The following is a 23,437-nucleotide window of genomic DNA, read 5'->3' on the forward strand; positions in this document are numbered from 1 at the left end:
TGTAATTCAAGCCCTAATTTTTTTTTCAATTAAAGGGGCAAGGACCAAGGTTTCATTGACAAACAAAACAAAAAAACAAACAACATGTTTTTTTTTAAAAAAAGGTTTTAAACTTCGGACTTTACAGGTAAATTTCTAAAAAAAACACTACTTTTTTTTTGTTTTAAATTTGAATATATTATTCATTGACCTTTTCTCTTCAATTTGTGATATATAACACTTTGGTGAGTAAATTAATTATTTACTTTTTAATAGACATTTCAAAATGGGAGGCGTGAATTATTCGACCCCCTGTCTTTCCAAGCTTATAACTACTCGAAAAATGTAATTCAAGCCCTACTTTTTTTTCAATTAAAGGAGCAAGGACCAAGATTTCATTTAAAAAACAAAAAACAAAAGAAAAACAAACAACGTGGTTAAAAAAAAAAGGTTTTAAACTTCGGACTTTACAGGTAAATTTCTAAAAAAAAACACTACTTTTTTTGTTTTAAATTTGAATATATTATTTATTGACCTTTTCTCTTCAATTTGTGATATATAAAACTTTGGTGAGTAAATTAATTATTTACTTTTTAATAGACACTTGAAAATGGGGGGGTGTATTTAAAAAAACGTTTATCTAAAATATTATATTCGGTTTATTGGAAAGAGTATAAAATTTCATATTGACCCTGAAAATATCGTAAAAATTGAATCAATAGAAAAATTTTGATAGATTTTTAAAGTTAAAAAATTGAAAAATATTGAGTTCGTAAAATTCATTACTGTTTTTTTAAAAAAACAAAAAAACATTTCTATTACTTTTAAAGGTGCAAGTCTATTAATGGGCCGAAAATGAAATCGGTTACATGGAAAATCTGCAAAAAAAAACAGTATAACGTACGTACTTGTCATTGCATGTACATGTCATATTCCAAAAATCACGTAAATCGATCAAGTAGTTTTTTTTTTATTTAAGAAAATCAAATATTAAAGCACAGTTAATCGAGAATAAGTCGAGCGCCATGTTGGATCGACACCATGTCAGCTAACGCGGCCTAACAGCCAAATGCGATCCACGGATCAAAGAAGGGGGAGATAATTGACATATTATGTATTTTTTTTTTTTTTTTTCCTGAAATGCCGAAAACAAACTTTTTCCTATTACAAATACAAGTTAATAAAGTAACAATAACGACTTCTTTTCCTTTTTAGGAATGTCCGATTCAGTTATTTATTTGGAATAAAATGTCCGAATCAGTTATTTATTTGGAATGAAAAAAAATATAAACTGATAAATTAAGACAAACCCTCTGTTCTAAAAAAAAAAAAAAAGAAAAAAGTTATTCTTTTTTTATTACTAGAAGTCAAGTTTATTTATTTATTTATTAAGTTAATTCATAATTAAAAAGGCGATTATCTCCCCCTTCTTTGATCCGTGGATCGCATTTGGCTGTTAGGTGGCGTTAGCTGACATAGTGTCGATCCAACATAGCGCTCGATTTATTCTCGATTAACTGTGCTTTAATATTTGATTTTCTTAAATAAAAAAAACTACTTGATCGATTTACGTGATTTTTGGAATATGACATGTACATGCAATGACAAGTACGTACATTATACTGTTTTTTTTTTCAGATTTTCCATGTAACCGACTTCATTTTCGGCCATGTAACCGACTTCATTTTCGTGCTCAAAACAACGAGATATTATAAAAAGGCTGACTGGGAAGCTATCAGAGATCTTATCAGAGACGCCCCATGGGGAAATATTTTTTCTCTTCCTGCTGAACAGTGTGCAACCGAGACCACTGAATGGTTCAAAACTGCAATCGAAGCGCATGTTCCCATGCGGAAATTCTATAGCAAGCCCCACTCTCCCCAATGGTTTACTTCGACTTGCGCAACTGCCATTGCTCAAAGGCAGCGTGCATTCCGCAGGTTTAATCGACATAAGTCCAATTCAAACAGACAGAAGTACATAGAAGCTAGAAGTAACGTTAAGAAAGAAATAGCGACAGCTAAGAGGGAATTTACGGAAACCACGAAAAAACGCATCGAAGCACAAAAACTAGGAACTCGTGACTTCTGGAAAATTTACAACAGTGTAGTAAATAATGGGCAATCAACAATTCCCCCACTAACCAACAATCACGAGGTTCTTTGCTCAGCAACCGAGAAGGCTAACATGCTTGCCAGTCGGTTTGCCTCAAACTCCACACTGGACCCTCTAAACCACCCCCTACCTCAATTTCCTATGCGGACAGACGCCACGCTAGACGACCTGAAAATCACCCCTGCTCAGGTGCATGCTATCATAAAAAACCTTGACACTTCCAAAGCATGTGGACCCGACCTCATCCCAGCTGTGCTATTAAAAAAGTGCTCAGCCGAAGTAGCTCCAGTTCTCTCCAAACTCTACAACAAATGCCTTAATGAATCTTGCTTTCCGACCTGTTGGAAAACTGCTTCTGTAGTACCAGTATTCAAGAATTCTGGCGAAAGAACTGACCCATTAAATTATCGCCCTATTAGCCTCCTCCCACTTTTTGACAAAATATTTGAGACCTTAATTAACCATGCTCTAGTCCAGTACCTTACAGATGCTAAACTTCTGACCGACCGTCAATATGGATTTAGACAAGCCTGTTCCACGGCAGACATCCTCACTGTAATCTCTGAACGCATATACCATTCACTGGATAAAGCGGGAGAGGAAGAGCGGTAGCTCTAGATATATCTAAGGCTTTTGACAGGGTATGGCATGAGGGTCTCCTCAGGAAGATTAGATCTTACGGTATCACTGGTAGAATACTTAACGTAATTAAATCCTTCTTAGATAAGAGAAAAATCCAGATTGTCCTCGACGGTCGTACATCTAAACAATATGATATAAATGCGGGAGTGCCCCAAGGATCTATCCTGGGACCTCTGCTGTTCCTGATATTCATAAATGACCTCCCCGACAAGATTGCCTCTGAGATGAGGATATATGCTGATGACACCACACTCTATAGCAGGCACGACAGGAAAACAAACGAACATATATCTAAAGTAATGGCAGAAACACTAGAGGATGACCTCCAATCAGTAGTGGAATGGGGACAAAAATGGATGGTAACATTCAATGCCACCAAGACAAAACTGGTTTCATTCAATAATTACAAGAAACCTTCTCTACCACCTATAGCAATGGCCAACGACTCTTTATCTGAGAGTACGTCTCTCAAGCTCCTTGGCCTAACGTTCACTGGAAACATGAGTTGGAACAGTTACATCGAGGGCATTGCCAGGGCCGCTGCAAGGAAGGTGGGCTCTCTCTACCGTGCTAGAAAACTTTTAACACCCGAAAGTATCCTGTACCTCTATAAGGCCACTATTCGCCCATGTATGGAGTATTGCTGTCATATTTGGGCCGGTGCATCGGCTACTAGTCTCTCGCTCCTTGACAGGGTTCAAAAGAGAGTCGCAAATCTGATAGGCCCTAAACTGGCATCAAAACTTCAGCCTCTGTCCCATCGTCAAAACGTTGCATCCCTCTGCCTGTTCTACAAGTACTATAATGGTGAATGCTCTGAAGAACTGCAAGCACTTGTGCCCCCACGACGTGAACACCCTCGACAGACCCGACAAGCTGCAAAATCCCACCCCCACACTGTAGAGATCCCTAGATGTAAAAGATCCTTCTACTCCAGTAGTTTCTTCCCCAGAACTGCTAGACTTTGGAATTCCATTCCGGGTCACTGCTTCCCCAACTGTACTGACATGCATAAGTTCAAGTGCAACGTGAACCAACATCTCGCTGCCCTAATCCCTACATAGTACCACAGTAGATGTTTCCCCTGATAGTAGCCCCCTACACCAAAGTGGCAATGTGCCTTGTTTGGGGTGAAAATGTAATAAAAAAAAAATTAAAAAAAAAAAAAAAAAATAGACTTGCATCCTTTTAAAACAACTTTAATAGTTTATTTTGGAAGTATAATCCATAAAGAAAATAAACAACCCACTTTTAAAAGAGAAATTACAAGTTCTTTTTATATTTTATTCGCAGTTTCGTGATAGGGGTGTCAAAAATTCCTACAAAAATTCTGATACACCTAGACAAGTAGATGTCATTGGTTTCACTTGAAATTCAATATTTGGGGTTTCGAATTTCACTACAGTAACGAGGAAGAACTTATTCAAAAACAAAACAAATAAAGGGAAATTTGTCTGGTGGACGTATCCGCCATGGAACGGAAATGTCATATTCCAAAAAATCACGTAAATTGATAAAGTATTTTCAGTTTTTATAAAGAAAATCACTTTTAAGCGATTCATGGGAATTCGTACGTGACGTGCACCATACAGATTTTTATTTTATTTTATTTTATTTTATTTTATTTATTCATTTTTGTTTTAATGTAGGTAGAATTCTGGACAAAAAAGAAAAAAAAAGTGTAGGTTTTTAAGTTAGAAAGCAACAGTAAGAAACATGGAATATTTTTTTAGAATAGAAAACAAACCGAAAAAAAAAGTGTTCAAAGAAACACTTATGTAACAAATAAATTTTACCAAAATCTTTGTTTCTTTACCGCTTTCTCGGTTTGTTGTCTATAGTAAAACATGCCCGAAACATCCCGTCATTTTTTATTAAAATCATTAAATTATGATTAAATAGAAGAAGCCAAAAAGAAGAATCATAAAAATGATGCTGATTATCGTCTTGTAGAGGTGTAGTCGTTGCCTACGTCTCATTTCGTATTTCCGCTTTTCTTTGAACGAATCCTCGCAATCCGTGATCATAAAAGAGAGCATCTGTAGTCCTTCCTTTAGCGCCGACACCTGTTTCATCATGGATTTCCGTACCGTTACCATTATTAACTTTTCTTGAAGTTTGAACCGGTCTTCCAACGAGGTGGTGGTCTTGGGGCTTTCAACTGTTGACCCCCCTGTATTTGTGCTTTCTATACTTGGATCCCCTTTTGGTTCATTTAAAATAGATAGGTTTTTGTTATCCGATTTCTGAAAAAAAAAAAAAAGAAAATATATATTATAGAAATGAGAGACAACGAAATGGAGTTTCATTCTATATTAATAAACAAACTTTATTTGTCATTTTCGTTAGTAGCTTTGGCAGAAGAGAGAAACGTATTAGTAAGAGTTCATTGAAAGAGAGAGAAAAGTGTTCAATGTGTTTAAAGATAGATTTAATATCATGCCGGCTGGTTGAAGACGAGTTCAGTGTTCGTGGGCACACGTGTTTATAGCTAGTAGTTGCTGGAACAAAAGAGAAAGAAAGGACAAAGTCTTCAGTGTACTAATGTATTGGTGTGCGTGAGTGAGAGTTGTATTGATGTATGTTATTTAGCGTGATAAAGAATGTTCGTTTGGATATCGCACGTGGAAACAACTGGATGTTTGAAAAGAGCCATAGTTAGCTCGTAGTACTCACGTTCAACCTGGGGGTGGGGCTCAAAGCACACTGGCGATATCACCATTTAATTTTTTTTCCTCTTCTTCCCATATCTTTCTTATTTACATTATGTCTCGGCAGCCGTGTGAAAAGCATATCTTATTTTTCTTTTATTAATATTATTGGAATTTTCCCCCTTTTTCTTGTACATATTTGTGAATTATTCCATGGATTTCGGCCTTTGGTTTATTTTGGACCATCTTCCAATTACGTGATTTCCTTGCATTTTACTTGTGCAAATCGAAATTCAATTAACTTTCTTGGAGTTATATTTTGGGATTTTACCGTTATTGGATACTTTACCTTTCATCAGACTATCCATTCGCGTGTAACTTCACAATATTCCCTCTGCTTCACTTTTTGTTATCAAGTAAGATCTTTGATTTACTTGCAGTTTCATCAAATACTTTTGTATGCAAAATCCGATCCCGCATTTTGCTAATTCCTACCCTCTGATGAGAAGGAAAGTATTTCTTCGAAACTCCATGGATTAAGGATTATCCACTTATCAAGTGTTTTCTTTTCAGATTAAATATGTTTTTAACTCTTTCAAAGTGTTTTTAACATGTTTTATTAACTGTTTGATCTTATATATCTATCTATCTATCTATCTATCTATCTATCTGTCTATCTATCTATCTATCTATCTATCTATATATATATATATATATATATATATATATATATATATATGCGTTTTATTTTTTATTACCATATCTTTCTGTTAAGTTACATTATTGTTTCAGCTACCCGGCCGTTTTTTTGGCTGTCTGTAGGTTCCTCGGACTTTTACAGAAATTTCTGTAAAAGTCTGAGGAAGCTACAGACGGCCAAAAAAACGGCCGGGTAGCTGAAACAATAATATAGTCTGAGGAAGCTACAGACGGCAAAAAAACGGCCGGGTAGCTGAAACAATAATGTAACTTAACAGAAAGATACGGTAATAAAAAATGAAACGCATATTTGCTCTACAACAGTATTGAGCACTTTCTTCAGTGTTTATTAATTACAATTTCCACTATATATATATATATATATATATATATATATATATATATATATATATATATATATATATACCAGTGGTGAAAAAACTGGACTAAAGTGCTGAATGTGTAGCCAGAGCAGTATATAGGAAATTTATTACTGTGAGTCCAGAATGAGTTTACATATTGTTTCAGCTAGAGGAAGATCCTCAAAGAGAGGAAATATCCAACTAGCATCGTCAGAATTCATAGATGGACTCTATAGATATATTATATGTATATGTATATTGTAGCAGCCGCAAACAGGCAGAGATTACTTCTCACGAATTCGAGATTTGAAATCCATTTCTCCCTGGCTTGTCCAATCACAAGCCAGCTCTCAGTCACGTGACAGAGTATAGTATATAAAAGGCGAAATCTGAGACCATTAATACTCTTTCTGCCTAACAGCAAACATCGCCAGTGTGCTTTGAGCCCCACCCCCAGGTTGAACGTGAGTACAACAAGCTAACCATGGCTCTTTTCAAACTTCCAGTTGTTTCCACGTGCGATATCCAAACGAACATTCTTTATCACGCTAAAGAACATACATCAATACAACTCTTACTCACGCACACCAATACATTAGTACACTGAAGACTTTGTCCTTTCTTTCTCTTTTGTTCCAGCAACTACTAGCTATAAACATGTGTGCCCACGAACACTGAACTCGTCTTCAAACAGCCGGCATGATATTAAATCTATCTTTAAACACATTGAACACTTTTCTCTCTCTTTCAATGACGGCCAAAAAAACGGCCGGGTAGCTGAAACAATAATGTAACTTAACAGAAAGATACGGTAAAAAAAAAATAAAACGCATATTTGCTCTACAACAATATTGAGCACTTTCTTTAGTTTTTATTAATTACCATTTCCACTATATATATATATATATATATATATATATTTTTACCAGTGATGAAAAAACCGGACTAGAGTGCTCAATGTGTAGCCAGAGCAGTATATAGGAAATGTATTACTGTGAGTCCAGAATGAGTTATATATATATATAACTTGAGTTCCTTCAGCCGTAATCGAAATGGAAACGAAAACTTATTAAGAATTTTTGATAAAATTATTTATAAAAAAATAGATGATTTAAGTGCCATCAGCTATAGTCGAAACCGAAACCCAAACGTATGACGAATTCTTGGTAAAATTATTTATAATCAGAAATAGAACATAACAATTAAACGACACGCTATCGTATTAATATATAGATAACAACAACAACTGAAATAATAAAAACGATAAGGTTAATACTATTAATAATACAGATGACAATGAAAATAATACAAACAATAATAATGATAATTATAATGCCAATAATAATAATAATAATAATAATAATAATAATAATAACAACAATAACAACACTAATAATAATAACAATAATAATAATAATAACAACAACAACAACAACAACAACAACAACAACAACAACAATAATAATAATAATAATAATAATAATGAAGATACAGGTAAAAATAAGAATAGAACAATAATAATAGTAAAAATAAAAAATGAATAACAATAGTAAAAATTATAACAGAAAAATTTTAAAGATTATAAGTACGATAGAAATCATAATGATCATAATAGATCATAATAAATCTATTCATATATATATATATATATATATACATATGATTTCAAAAAAAGAAAAATTAAAAGGTAACTATCTCTATATATTTTTAAATCAAATTTATTATGTAAATTCAAAAATATATATTTTTCTCTACTTATTTCTATCTCTAACCCATATTAATTTTCTTATAAATTTTAAATCCAAACCTTTTATTTCAATTTTTTCAGATTCATCTGGCTTACTTTTAATGCTAGGTTTATTTATGGTGTCTTTTAAATTCAATAAAAACCCTCCTAAATTTGATGATGAGGAGACCTTGCTTACCAAAAAACTATATATAATTGTTCTACATAACTTCATGTATACCACAATAAAAAGCACGGATTTCCGAAACGATCGTACAGATAATTGATTTTGTTGTTGTTCCTTCTTATGAAACTGATTTTTAATTTAATTAAAATTTGATTTTTAAATTTTAAATTATAAATCACATTACTTATTATATATATATATATATATATATATATATATATATATATATATATATATATATATATATATATATAAACCACAAAACAGAACAAATAAAATTGTAAAATGCATGCTTTTTTTACAATAGGTATAATATGCACGTTTGAAAAATAAACACATGTCTGACAAAGGAGGATTTCCTGAAATATAACAATACGGATACTTGATCTAACCATATTAATGCAAGTAAGTACAAAATACATGTAAAATATTATAGGCATAAAGTTAATTTGAAAAAATAGATTTTTTCAGAGAGAAAGGGTTAACCTGTCTGAATAAATGGAGCTCTACACGATTAAGATAGGGAGATAATAATTAAAGTAATGTATTTTTGTAAAATATTATATATTCAAACACCAAGCAAAAAAACAAAAAAAAAAAACAATATTAAAATAAGCACGCATAAATATAGGAATAAAATTATATAAAATTATATGATAATTGGAACAAACAAATAGGGGAAAAAAAGGGAAAATTAAAACAAAAATAAATAATTTATAGATAAAAAATAAAAGTACGAAAGTACGGGTTAAAACGGAAAACTATCTTTGCATAACACCAAATGATAGAGGAAGTGAGTAAGCAGGGCTTTGGAAATCCTTTTACCCGAATGCAATATCCAGCATGTTAAAAATATACCTTTTGTTGTAAAAATCTAATGGATAAACGTCTGAAGAAGTTGGTGGGGACAGGATATTTTTATGAAACATAAATCGTAAAATTGCCAACTCATCAATGAAGCAGCTATAACGAAAAAATCCAGGAAATAAACCAAGGTTATAAAAAAGAAAACGTGAGTCTTTGGATTTTCAACAAAATTTTCCATATATATATATATATATATATATATATATATATATATATATATATATATATATATATATATATATACTGTGTTATATGTTCATCAACTTTTCGTCTTTATTTCGAGACTTCCTTTGGATGAATGAGATTAAGAAACGAAAACACCAGTACAAAATATTTGAAAATGTTTCGTGTGCAAAGTGTGACGCTGTTCTATTTCAGGAAACGGAAAAAGACGTTGGAAATTCAAAAACAGGACGGGGGTGGGTCTTGCTTTGTTAAAGAAAGAGAGATTTTTATTAACGTCATATAGCCGTTAATATATTTTTAAAAGATATGACGCGGTTAATATTCTTTTTGGAAAGAATATATCTTTTAAAATTCAAATATAGGTTTGTAACAGAAATAAAATGAGTGTTTTTGTTATGTAATTTATTGATTGAGATTATATGCATTAATTATTATAGGAGGTGTTTCTATGGTGTGAGAAGGTTAACCGATGTCTACAATTAAATTATGCTCTTTTAATAAAAGTTTATTTATTAATGGCGCTACATTATAAAAACCTGCACGTTATTTGATTGTGCTTGAATTTGCGATAAGAAGCGCTGATTCAAGTAGTCTCCGGCGCGGTTTATTTGAAATAAATGTAGTACTTACCAACAAAACAAACGCCCACGTGTTTGTGCCTTGTGTAGGCATGCGCGACAACAAAACTTGGGTTTTTATAAGCGGAGTTCTCGAGGTTGTCAGGAATCTCCATGCGCATGCGCAAGAGGAGGGATTGAGAGAGTGGTATAAAAGGCAGGTCGAGTGAGAAGGTTGTTGTTGTTGTCATTGAACGTTACAGTGACGCGTGCGTTAGCAGTTGATTAAGAAGCTGTTTTTTTGTGTCAAGTCGCGCACCTCGGTGAAGGTCATAATAAATTTAACTAGTTTTGTTTGTTCAAAGTCAAAGGTGTGATTATGCTCCAATAAATGGGAGAATAATGCACTTAGAAAATTGCTATTATAGGGTGAAGGTCATAAGCTATTTCGGCGTATGCGTTTGTGGCCGGCCTTCCCACACATGTTAAGCAACTGTTGAGGGCTTCCACCAGCGTATCTGTAACGCCCATGGAACCCCACGCCCAGCTAGTGAAGTACATCCCACAACTACAGAGAGCAATGAATAATCAGCTGATGAGCTGCTGATGAGTGAGGTCACCGAGCAAGATAGTGGTAGTTGTAGTTTGTCTGATCAGGCAGGATCAGAACCAGAACCAGAACCACACCCAGAACCAGAACCAGATCCTGTATCTGAGATTGTAAATACCACCCTTCGCAGAAGCCAGCGAACTAAGAGGCCACCCCCGGAGTGCACTCTATGTGATCATCAGATCAGTGGGGAGTGTAGCACTTACCAACAAAACAAATGCCCACGTGTTTGTGCCTTGTGTAGGCATGCGCGACAACAAAACTTGGTTTTTTATAAGCGGAAGTCTCAAGGTTGTCAGGAATCTCTGGGCGCATGCGCAAGAGGAGGGATTGAGAGAGTGGTATAAAAGGCAGGTCGAGTGAGAAGGTTGTTGTTCTTGTCATTGAACGTTACAGTGACGTGTGTGTTAGCAGTTGATTAAGAAGTTGTTTTTTTTTTGTGTCAAGTCGCGCACCTCGGTGAAGATGAAGGTCATAATAAATTTAACTAGTTTTGTTTGTTTAAAGTCAAAGGTGTGATTATTCTGCAATAAATGGGAGAATAATGCACTTAGAAAATTGCTATTTTTTATATCTCTTTTATGTTCACTGAACCTTTTTTTCTAACTTACGCTGGGTTTCACCGACGTATCTATGATGTTAATTTTGGCAAGGAATAGTGTATATGCCTGCATTGGAAACTGGTTTGCTTTGGAGATGTAGTTTTTAATATTTGTCTTATAGTTTGTGATGTGGTTTGTATGATTAGAATTCCTCGTTTGTTTAGTGTGTTACAAATTATTGTATTATTGGTGTGTGTAGGTAAAAGAAAATGTCTGTTTATGAGAGAAAGGTCTGGTGTATATGATTTTTGATTATTTATCCTGGGAAATATTTGTGTGGCTTTTTACTTAGCATTCCATATGAAATATGGCGGATATTGCAAGGTTTTCAAAATATTTGCGAGGTATTTGAATTCTTCGTCCAGATATTCAGGACTGCAAATTCTGAATGCGCGTAAGAAGAAACCAATTATCATACTTGTTTTTATTTTATTATTATGGTGTGAATAGAAATGTATGTAATCATTTTTGTTTGTAGCTTTGGGGTGAACTTTGAAGGATAGTTCATTATTGGATTTTATAATAAGTATGTCTAGAAAAGGTAATGTTTACCGATGTATTGGAAAGTTAAAAATGGCGCCTAACTCTCTGTTGGACACGGTAAGTTTGGGAAAATAAGTTAAAAATAAAATACTATACAAAATACTGTTAGAAACCCACCGAATATATGTCAGCCTATGTCACGGTAACATATATTGAGCGAGTTTCTAACAGTATTTTTTATACTTTTTTATTTTAACTCATTTTCCCAAACTTACCGTGTTTAATGGAGAGTCGGGCGCCATTTTAAACTTTCCAATACATCAGTAAACACTATGCTTTCGAGCTGAATAAACATGTTACATTAAATAAAAACACTAAAAAAATACCCAGTTAGGTAGAAAAGTAACTTATCTCTACTTTGATAACATTTATTTGTTATACTATATTTGTTTTTTGACAAATTTTTCAAATGTATGTTTATAGTAATACAAACCCGGAATTTCAAAGGCAAGCGATCTGAAAGAAAAGAAGATATTGAAATAAAAATTTTCTTTTTTTTATATATATATAATGAGATTATTTGGTTTGATAATCTCCATCAATTTGCTGTTTTGATACCTCATTGTAACACAGCTTCTTATTCCAGTAGATTCTTTCCAAGAACTGAAAGATTGTGGAACTCTCTTCCTGTTCACTGTTTTCCTTTTCAAGACTATGGTCAATAAGTATCTCCTGTTTTTTTTTTTTCAACAATCATCTCCGTTCTTGTCAGCTATCCAGCTGGCTACAATATGGTTGCCTTCAAGTTCAACGAAAACAAGTTCTTGATGCGCCATTTCACTTAAGTTAACAAATTTACCGAATTTCCATTTCTAACGATTACTATATTGTCCAATTGACTACTGTACACTCTTGAACCCTTATCCTCGAGTGTCCTCCGGGCCTTAATAAGTGGTGATACCGATGAAAGAAAAAAAAGAAGCTCTTTATATCAAGACCTAATGTCTTGTCTCAAGCGATTTCCTTAAAAAAAAAAAATCTGTGAATCGATTATTTTAAAATGTTCATTTAGGTTCATCGATTGATATGTTATTTCAAACTCAAGCAAAACTGTAGCAGAAACAAATGAAACTTTTTTCTTTCACGCCTCTCCTCTGTACTATTTTGCCACATATTGACCAATCAGGGGTGCGGCGCATTGATCCTTTCTATCCCCTGAGGAAATCGGCCAGCATCCGGTTTGGAGGAGAAGAATTCTCCCTTACTGAGAGAGGCACCAAACAGAACGGACCCCCTTTTCTTCTCTCTCTCCACTTCGGTGTTATTTCTACCGGTATTGACGATTCCATTTCGATAGCACCAGGTAGCCGGAGTCCAGCTTTTGACTAGGAACATATCACCCGGTGAACATTCTCCTTAATAAACTTTTTCTGTGTTACCTTTTATGAAATTGTTGCGTTCGTCATTTCAGAAGCTTGTGGGGAATTATTTATTTTCTTAAGTTGTGTACTAAAAGCATTAAAACTCCTAAAAATCCTTTGTGAAAGTGACTCGCTGCCCTTAAAATACTATGCTACTGGAAAAAAATAAATAAACATGGGTTGTACCAAAAGAAAAAAAAATTCTTACTCATCACGTTGATGGAATCTACTCATCAAAATAGAGATTCCTTATATTTCTGCCGCCACATAAACTCACACAGATAACTGTTCATATTCCACATTGCATTCCATAGTGGTGTTTATTCTGCATTCTGTACACCTTAACCTAACGAACCTACCGGAACCCTAACCCTAATCCAATACATATCCAGACAGGACTCACAAAAGTAGATCAGAGAAAGGTGTTTGCATAGCTTATGACTTATGGAGATTTTTTTTCGAAACTCATTTTTACATTAGTGACTGGTCTCTTCTACGAAAGACAGACCAATGTAGTTGTGGTTTTGATATTATGGTCTGCCTTTAGCTCAGTTAAGATCAATACAGTATCGATATCCAGTTTCTGGGGGGAAAAAATGAAAGAATTAAAAATATAAATGTGTAATTTGAGTTTTAAAAGAACATTGCATCTAAACATTACAGGAAGATGTATGCAGAACAGAAGACTTCAATGGTCGATACTTATTTGCTGTCCACCACAGCAAGATGTGACACAAGGTTGAAAGGTGAAGATGTCTAGCCGTCACCCCTAAAAGAGGGGCACTCGGGCCTAGCAAAAATTGCCTAGACATCTCTGTTGGCATTCTTTCATCAGGGCGCCTCAGGCAACAAGAAGTAAACTTGTCCCACCCAAAAGCTGGGTGACAAAGCCTGAGAGGGTGAATCTCCTAGGTAATGCCCAGGCAGCGTACCTCAGTCCGACAGATACTCGGCTAGTTTCTAGCCCTTCATCTGTCGGGCTGATTGTCAAGAATGGACTCCTGATTGGTACTTTCTACCTAGGTCTCCAAGCAACCGAAACAGCAAGAAGACCAATATAAAAAATAATGGGAGGGTGTGAGACTTTAATGGTATGGTCACATTGAAAGAATGGATGGAAATTCTTAGGTTAATAGACGCAGAACAGTTGCTGCTGCTGCTGTTGTTGTTGTTGTTGTTGTTGTTGTTGTTGTTGTTATTGTTGTCATCAGTTTTATCGTCGTTGCAGTTGTTGTTGTTGTTGTTGTTGTTGTTTTCGTTGTTGTCATGATTGTTGTTATTTTTTTGCCGATGTTGTTTTCATTGTTGTTATTGTTGTTGCTGTTGTCTTGCTGTTGTTTATTTTTTGTCAATGTTGTTGTGTTGTCGTTTCTGTTGTTGTTTTGTCATTGTTGTCATTGTTGCTGTTGTTGTTGTTTTGTTATTATTACTGTTGTTGCTGCCAATATTGTTGTTGTTATTGTTGTTGTTGTTGTTGTTGTTGCCGATGTTGTTGTTTTTGCCGATGTTGTCGTTGTTATTGTTGTTGTTGTCGATGTTGGTGTTGTTGTTGTTGTTGCCAATGTTGTTGTTGCCGATGTTATTGTTGTTGCCGATGTTGCTGTTGCCGATGTTATTGTTGTTGCCGATGTTGTTGTTGCCGATGTTATTGTTGTTGCCGATGTTGTTGTTGCCAATGTTGTTATTGTGCTTGTTGTTGCTGATGTTGTTGTTGTTTTTGTTGCTGACGGTGTTGTTGTTGATGTTGTTGTTGTTGCTGATGTTATTGCTGATGTTGTTGCTGATGTTGTTGTTGCTGATGTTGTTATTGTTGTTGCTGTTGATGTTGTTGCTGATGTTGTTGTTGTCGTCGTTGTCGAAGTAAAAGTAGTAGTAGTGGTAGTGGTAGTGGTAGTAGTAGTAGTGGTAGTAGTAGTGGTAGTAGTAGTAGTAGTAGTAGTAGTAGTAGTAGTAGTAGTTATGCTTATTTTGTATTATAGACAATGAGTTCTTTGAATTGAACTCAGAATTCTTTTCAGACCATAAATAATAGAAATTCAAAGAAAAGCCTCTTAAATCTTGGGCTAAACTTAAAAATAGGTAAACACATGAAAAGGCTATTGTATGATTATCTGTGCTAATCAGTTACCCCATCCTTCTTTGCTTATCAGCACCAATTTAAGAGCTCCAAACTTTGCCTTCAATGATGTCTTTTTAATCCATCCTATATTTGGCTGAAGCATAAAATATGAAACAAACAAAACAAAAAGAAAAGGGTCTGTTATTTCTATTTCTTTTCTTTTCTTTTTTTCCACAAAATTGAATTAAAAATGTTAACATCTATAGAAAATACACACAAGAAATCGATTGGCAAATTATTAAGTGAAGGAAGAAAAATATGATTAAATTTTCTCTTGTTTTTTTTAAGTTGAAATATTTCTTATTAATTTTGGGCCGTAACAGGTTCATCATCAGGGAGTGAAAGAGTTCTTCTATCACCTGTATCTTTAACGTGTTCTGGAAACAGTTTCATCTGTTTATTTAAAGTTTGTAAATTTCTAATTATGCTTCCAAGAGCTTTAATACTAATTTTTATACCTTTAAAGCGAAGACACACTAATAATAATAATAATAATATATATATATATATATATATATATATATATATATATATATATATATATATATATATATAATACTTGTTTATTGTTATATAAACATGCTTACATCCCGCTGCTACAAATAGCCACTGTTGTTTGATTGAAACAAGTGGCTATTTGTAGCAGCGGGATGTGAGCATGTTTATATAACAATAAACAAGTATTATCAGCTATTTTTATTGAGCACTATCTAACAACCTCGTTGAATTCATTAGTCCATTACTTTTGAATATAAAAAAACCCTGAGTATATATATATATATATATATATATATATATATATATATATATATATATATATATTTCAAAATGACATAATGGAAGCATATTATAGGTATTTGCAGCTTCTCTTCCAATTTTTAGATTTTAATCATGTCAAATCATACTTTATTTCTTTTTGACGGATTGATTGTTGCTATTTCTTCTGATGAGTTAAAGGCATAATAGATTCACTGATTGATATACCCACACATGTACCCGATACTACCGGTCAGTATGCAAGCCTTCTAGACTTTTTTCTCACAACTTGCCCTGAGCTATGTTAATGTTCTGTCCTATCTCCTCTGAGATCCTCCGACCACTCGGTTGTATCAGTTAAGATAAAAATGAAATGTAATAAGTCTTCAGAAATACCTCTCCACTGTACTGTATATCGATACTCTATGGCTGACTGGGATAGCTGAAGTACATTTATATCTGATCTACCTCTGCATTCCATGTTTAAAAAGGATGTGTCCTCTGTAGTATCAGACCTGACAGAATTGTTAATTGTAGGCATAGACCGATTCATACCATCCAAAAAATTCCAACAAAAACCTAACAGCCAGCCATGATTCTCCCCAGAATGTGCTGCTGCCATCATGCACAGAAATCACTTTTTCCATAGCTACCAATGTAATAGATGTACTGAGACTAAAGCTGCTTTCAGGACTGCCAGCAACCACTGTAAAAGAGTAATAAAAAATGCAAGAGAGCTATATGCTTAGTCCGTTAAATCCAAAGTAGCTGAGCAGCGGCTTGGTTCTCACCAGTTTTGGCAAATAGCAAACAGGATCCTGAACAGAAACATGCGTTCTATCCCTACCATCATCAATGGACCTGAGGTCATCTCGTCAGCATCAGACAAGGCCAAACTATTTTCCAAGAACTTTGCAGTTAATTCTACCCCATGCGACGAAGGCCATCAACTCCTCGTATTTCCTCCTATAACATACAACACGCTATGCAACATACAAATATCTGTGCATGAGGTCGCTAAGCTAATCAAGAATCGTGATTCCAGTAAAGCAACTGGCCCTGACGGCATTCCAATTATAGTGTTGAAAAAGCTTCAACCAGAACTTGCCCCCATACTTACAAAACTGTTTAAGCGTTGACTTAAGAAGTGTTTTCCAAGACCCTGGAAAATCTCATCAGTATGCCCTGCATTTAAGAATTCAGGTGATGTCGTCTCCCTTTCAGTACAGACCAATAAGTCTCCTGTGTGTCATGAGTAAGTTGCTGGAATCCATATTAAATAAAGAAGTAGCCAACCACCTCAGCAGAAATAACCTTAGTGACATGCAATACGGCTTCCATTCTGCTAGATCTACAGCAGATGTGTTAATAGTTATATCTCATAGGATTAGTGAATCTCTCAACAAAGGCTTCCTTTCTAGGGCAATTGCTCTTGACATATCAAAGGCTTTCGATAAGGTATGGCATAAAGGCCTACTTCACAAGATTTCCAGCTACGGTATAACTGGAGATGTTTTCTCAATTATTAAATCATTTCTCTCTGATAGGCTCATAAGAGTAGTGGTTGATGGACAGAAATCAGAGGCCCACAGTATTAATGCTGGAGTCCCCCAGGGGTCCATCCTGGGCCCAACTCTCTTCCTGATCTACATCAATGATTTCCTAAAACACATACTTATATCATTCGTTGACATCTATGCTGATGACACGACCATCTATGGCAATACATCAAAGGCCGTAAGTGACAAAGTTCTTTATGATTCTCTCTCCTCTGATCTCGAGCATGTGGTTCAGTGGGGGAAGACGTGGCTGGTTACTTTTAATGCATCTAAAACCAAGCTCCTATCTTTACATCATCAATGCTCTGATCCTCATCTCGCATCAATTGAAATGGATGGCTCTCGTCTTGGGGAGGCTCCATGTTTTGACAAGCTTCTGGGCTTGACCGTTACTTCTGATCTGAAATGGAACACATACATCAAATCTGTTGCCCAGGTCGCTGGAAAAATTGTTGGATCCTTCTACCGCCCCAGAAGATATCTCACTACTAATGCAATTCTCTATCTATATAAAAGTCAAGTATGTCCAAGAATGGAGTACTGCTGCCACATCTGGGCAGGAGCTGCTAAAAACAGCCTATCCTGCCTTGACAGAGTACAAAATAGACTTCATGGCTTAGTGGGGGATGCCCTTTTCTCTACCCTGCAACTTCTCTCTCACAGAAGAGATATTGCGAGCCTGTCTTTGTTTTATCGTTATTTCCATGACAAGTGCTTTTTTGAGCTCCAATCTCTGGTCCCCCTCGCCGATCTTTTACGAAAAACACCCATCTAGCTGAAACCACTGTCAATAATTTTCCCCACTCTTTATCTGTACCTAAATAAAAATGTAGATTCCATGAACAAAGCTTCTTTCTTAGAAGTGGAACTCTCTTCTGTTTGCCTGTTTCCCACCTGACTACAGCTTGGATGTCTTCAAGTCCAACATAAACAAATTCCTGATGAACCGCCCCCTTAAGTAAGATACTTTATCAAATCTCCATTACTAATGATTACTGTACATGCAATAACCCTTAAACCCGAGTGGCTTCCAGGCCTTGATAAGTGGTGACTACCATGTAAAAAAAAAAAAAAAAAATTAAAGTTAAATGAAGACACACGAACTCTTTAATTGTGAGCAAAAGCTCACAATTGAAGAGTTCGTGTGTCTTCGTTTGAAGAGTTCGCTGACATCATCATCATCAACAACAACAATAACAACAAGGATTTTACTTGCAAGAAAAAAATTAGGCGATAGAACTCTTTCACTCCTTGAAGATAAATCGGTAGCAGAAACAAACAGAACATTTCCCTTGCAAATCAATGCCACTCCCTTGTGTGATTTGGCCACATACTGACCAATCAGGGGCGCGGCGCATCGATCCTTTTTCTCTCCTAGGGAACTCTGAGAGTTTCCGGTTTGAAGGAAAAAAACTCTTTCTTATTTAGAGAGACGCCAACCAGGCCAGACCCTTCCCCCCCTCTCTCTCTCTCTCTCTCTCTCTCTCTCTCTCTCTCTCTGCCGCTAATCCAGTATCAAAGATTCTCACAGGGAATAACTACCGTGACAGCAATAGGTGGCCAGAGACTAGGTTTAATCCGGAACAATATATCTCCCTGTGGATATTCACCAAAGGCTGGCTAAAATAAACCCTTTTTCTTTGTTACTTGTTGTGTTTGTCATTTCAGTGGCTAGTGTTAAATAAAAGGCACTAAACCCTAAACATCTGTTACAGTCCGAAATTAATAAGAAATATTTCAACTTTAAAAAAAGAAAAGAAAAAAAAAGAAAAGGAGAGGTTTATTCCAAATATTAATTTTGGGCATTTATAATTTAAATACAATTTCGGGCATATGCCCCCCGCATATGCCCGAAATTGTATTTAAATTATAAATGCCCAAAATTAATATTTGGAATAAACCTCGGTGTGATAAAACCACATATTTGTATAATAAAAATATTATTCTGTGATTTATTCAATTTAAAGTTCGCTGCATCTAAAAAAAACCTCACCCTTTATACATATTATAATATTTCAGTTAGAGCGAACTTATACATACTCCTATTACATCCTCTTTATTATATAACCATTGCTTGCTATTAACAAAGAATTTAGATAAACTGACAAAATTAAAACTCCTTTGCTTTAATTAACCGTGGAAATGTCGATAGGCTCTGCTAATTATTATTTTTAGAATGCAATGGTCAGTCATGCATACGGTTCACTCAACATACTTAGATATTGTGCGAACATTCTCCAAAAAAACGACCCTGGTGTCTAATTCTGTCCCGTGGGGAGGCATTGTAAATAGGTATTGCGTATTTGATTAGTAATTATTAATAACATGATCCTACTTGCTACTTGCTTTGAGGTGTTTGTATCAGTTGGGATATATCCCCATCAATCAGTACAACAGTAGCTTTACATTTCTAAATTTTTTAGATGAGGTTTGATTATTTCTATTATTTGGACAGATATATATATATTTCTGTAGAAGTATATTTTCTTATAATACTAGCATGGGTGCCCGGCGTTACCCGGGTGTTTGGAGGTGTGTGTTGAGACAAAAAAAAAAAAAGTAGTAGTAGAAAGGCAAGCTCGAACCCGTAACACAAAGGAGGAAAAGAGGGGGGGGGAATGTGACGTCTTTGCTGTTACGACCACCACCAAACCGGAAGTGACTTATGTTTAAATTAAAGCTAGACAATTGAAAAGAGGGGATGACTTTAAAAAATATTGGTGAAAAATACAACCCCTCCCTGTAGAAAAGTGCCCAGTTGAAGGTGAAGAAGTTAATGTTTTTAACCAATTTTTCAGTATTTGTCGTCTGAAAAGCTGAGCTTAAAAACGATACTGATCTTGTGAAAATCCGTCTCCTCTGTCGAAAGTTTTAGGAAGACATGCAAACATACATACATACATTTATATATTGGTAGCTCAAATTTTCGACCCAAACCGATTAAAAAGCTTGCCCTATCTCTGAATACACTTTATGTAAAATTTCAAATGTTTAGACCAGAAATTGTCTGAGTAATTTGGTAGAAACTGAAGCGGTCAAATTCTTTTTAACTTTGAACCCGATTATGACCACTTAACATTTATTGTTTTGGGCTTAAATCAAGTTACTAAGTTAGATCCATGTCCAAGGAACCTACCTATATCTAAAATTTCAAGTGTTTAAACCCAAAATTGGCGGAGAAGTTTGGTAGAGTTCTCAAAGGTCAAATCGTTTAACTATGACCCCTGACCAGCAAAATTTCTGGACGAAAACTGATCACACAAATCTCAGTACCCTGTGTATCAAATTTCGAGTCAGTAGAATGAAAATTGACAGAGTTATTGTGTAGGGAAATGTACACACACAGACACACAGACAGACACTTTCACTTTTATAGATATACTAGCATGGGTGCCCGGCGTTGCCCGGGTGTTTGGAGGTGTATGCTGAGCAAGAAAAAAAAAACAAAAAAATCGGTCAAATTTTTATACTTTGACCCCAATTTTGACTCTTTAACCTTCATTTTTTTGGGCTCAAATCAAATTAAAAAGTTTGATCCATTTCCAAGTAATCTACATCTAAAATTTCAAGTGTTTAAATCCCAAAATTGTCGGAGGAATTTGGTAGAGTTCTCAAAGGTCAAATCGTTGAACTTTGACTCCTAAACAGCAAAATTTCTGGCCGAAAAACAATCACATAGATTTTCCCAAATCTCAGTACCCTGTATATCAAATTTCGAGTCTGTAGACTAAAAATTGACAGAGTTATTACGTAAGGAAATGTACACAGACACACAGACAGACAGACAGAGACACACAGACACGTTCACTTTTATAGATATACTAGCATGAGTGCCCGGCGTTGCCTGGGTATTTGGAGGTGTATGTTAAGCAAAAAAAACAAAACAAAAAACGATCAATTCTTTTAAATTTGACCCTTATTATGACCCCTTAAAATTTATTGTTTTAGCCTCAAATCAAGTTATTAAGTTAGATCCATGTCCAAGGAACCTATATCTAAAATTTCAAGTGTTTAGACCCAAAATTGTCGGAGGAGTTTGGTAGAGTGCTCAAAAGTAAAATCGTTGAACTTTGACCCCTTAACAGCCAAATTTCAATGACATAGATTTTCCCAAATCTCAGTACCCTGTATCTCAAATTTCGAGTCTGCAGACTAAAAATTAACAGAGTTATTGTGAAGTAAAATGTACACAGACACATAGACAGACACACAGACACGTTCACTTTTATGGATATACTAGCATTTCAGCCCAGCGTTGCCCGGGTGTTTGGAGGTGTATGCTGAGCACCCCCCCCCCCAAAAAAAAAAACGGTCAATTTTTTTAAATTTGACCCCTATAATGACCCCTAAACATTTATTGTTTTGGTGCCAAATCAAGTTATTAAGTTAGATCTATGTCCAAGGAATCATATCTAAAATTTCAAGTGTTTAGACCCAAAATTAGCAGAGGAGTTTGGTAGAGTTCTCAAATGTCAAATCATTGAACTTTGACTCCTTAATAGCCAAATTTCAAATCTCGAGTTCGAATGTGCCTAACAGATGAGCCCAAATGAGGGCAAACTCAAGTCTTGGACTTCCGGTTTGTTAGTTGTCATGGCTCTTGTGAGCTGCAATGTTGTCTGGCTGTGGAAATAATTATATATATATATATATATATATATATATATATAAAATGAAAATTACAATTGAATTTACCAAAATGATCCAAGATGGTAAAATTAAAGTAAATTATAAATATTAAAGAATTAATATTTATAAAATTATCTCAGCCAGATATAAAAGCTCGCTAATACCAAATAGGAAATAGAGCTTATAATATGAGCAAACAGTTAATGAAATATGTTAAAAAAAAAACACTTTGAAATGAGTTAAAAACATATTTAATCTGAAAAGGAAACACTTTTTATTTATCTAGTGTTTCCTTTTCAGATTAAATATGTTATGTGCATGAGCCTGACGAATCCTACAGTTGGATGAAACGCTGAATATTCAGTGTAGCTTAATCGCCATATATATTTTATAAATTACTAACTAGCTCTACCTACGTATTGAGCACTTTTGAAGTAAATACTTAGTTTACGCATAAATCTATACTTTCGTATATTAAATTTATGTGAACAAATGAAGTAGTTATATATATATATATATATATATATATATATATATATATATATATATATATATATATATATATATAATCTCAAGATAAGACACTGATTAGAAATCAGATGAAAGATCCTGATGGATATTACTTGAAGTAATACTTTCAGGGCGATCCTAGCCAAAAAGAAGCTCAATATTTAAGCATAGAGCAATATATAAGTTTAGTGGTTATATTTAAATTCTAAAAAAACAACATATAGACACATATATTCGAATTAAGAATTTATTGTTTTGACAAAAGGAATATATAGAAAGGGTTATGTTGATTTCCTTAATCCATGGATTTTCAATAAAGGCTCATATCATCAGAGGAAATGAAATGCGGTTAGCAAAATGTTCAGCTGTGAATAGACACTTATTTTGCTTTTCAGCGCAAATATTGAAAATAGTTTTTTAAGTGGTGAATGATAATTATATGGAAATAATTATAGGAAAAGGGAAGTTGATACAACATGGGTAGTCCATTATCAGAAAGAGTACAATGTCCTCCGGGGTTATAAATCCAGGAAGGCAGAATATTGGTCCAGGGAAGAAGGCAGTAGTCCCATATAACAAAAAGCATGGTTGCTCCTTATTGATTTTCTGAAAGGTATACGGGGCAGCCATATTCGTTGGTGCGTTGAGTGTGTTTTGGTAGATATAATCCAAAATCTTTTTAGGTGTTGACACAGTGTATCAGATGTTGAATGGATATACCATTCCATTGTATGTATCCCTGTGGGTAATAGAATGTGTGCATTGAATTATGTATGC

At 34.6% G+C, this 23,437-nt stretch overlaps 1 protein-coding gene across 1 annotated transcript in view; it reads right to left on the minus strand.

Moving 5' to 3' along the window:
• Positions 1 to 1,613: 1,613 nt before the first annotated feature.
• The window catches only part of LOC145268328 (uncharacterized), a 64,530-nt gene continuing 42,706 nt past the window's right edge, over positions 1,614 to 23,437 (minus strand). The window contains exon 2 of the mRNA XM_080123818.1: positions 1,614 to 4,982. Coding sequence (XP_079979944.1) covers positions 4,620 to 4,982 — 363 coding nt within the window. The 3' untranslated portion in view covers positions 1,614 to 4,619. The remainder of the gene's footprint in view (positions 4,983 to 23,437) is intronic.

This window comes from Euprymna scolopes, chromosome 43 (genome assembly GCF_053919585.1).
Source record: "Euprymna scolopes isolate OS-2025 chromosome 43, ASM5391958v1, whole genome shotgun sequence".
Classification (NCBI taxonomy): domain Eukaryota; kingdom Metazoa; phylum Mollusca; class Cephalopoda; order Sepiida; family Sepiolidae; genus Euprymna; species Euprymna scolopes.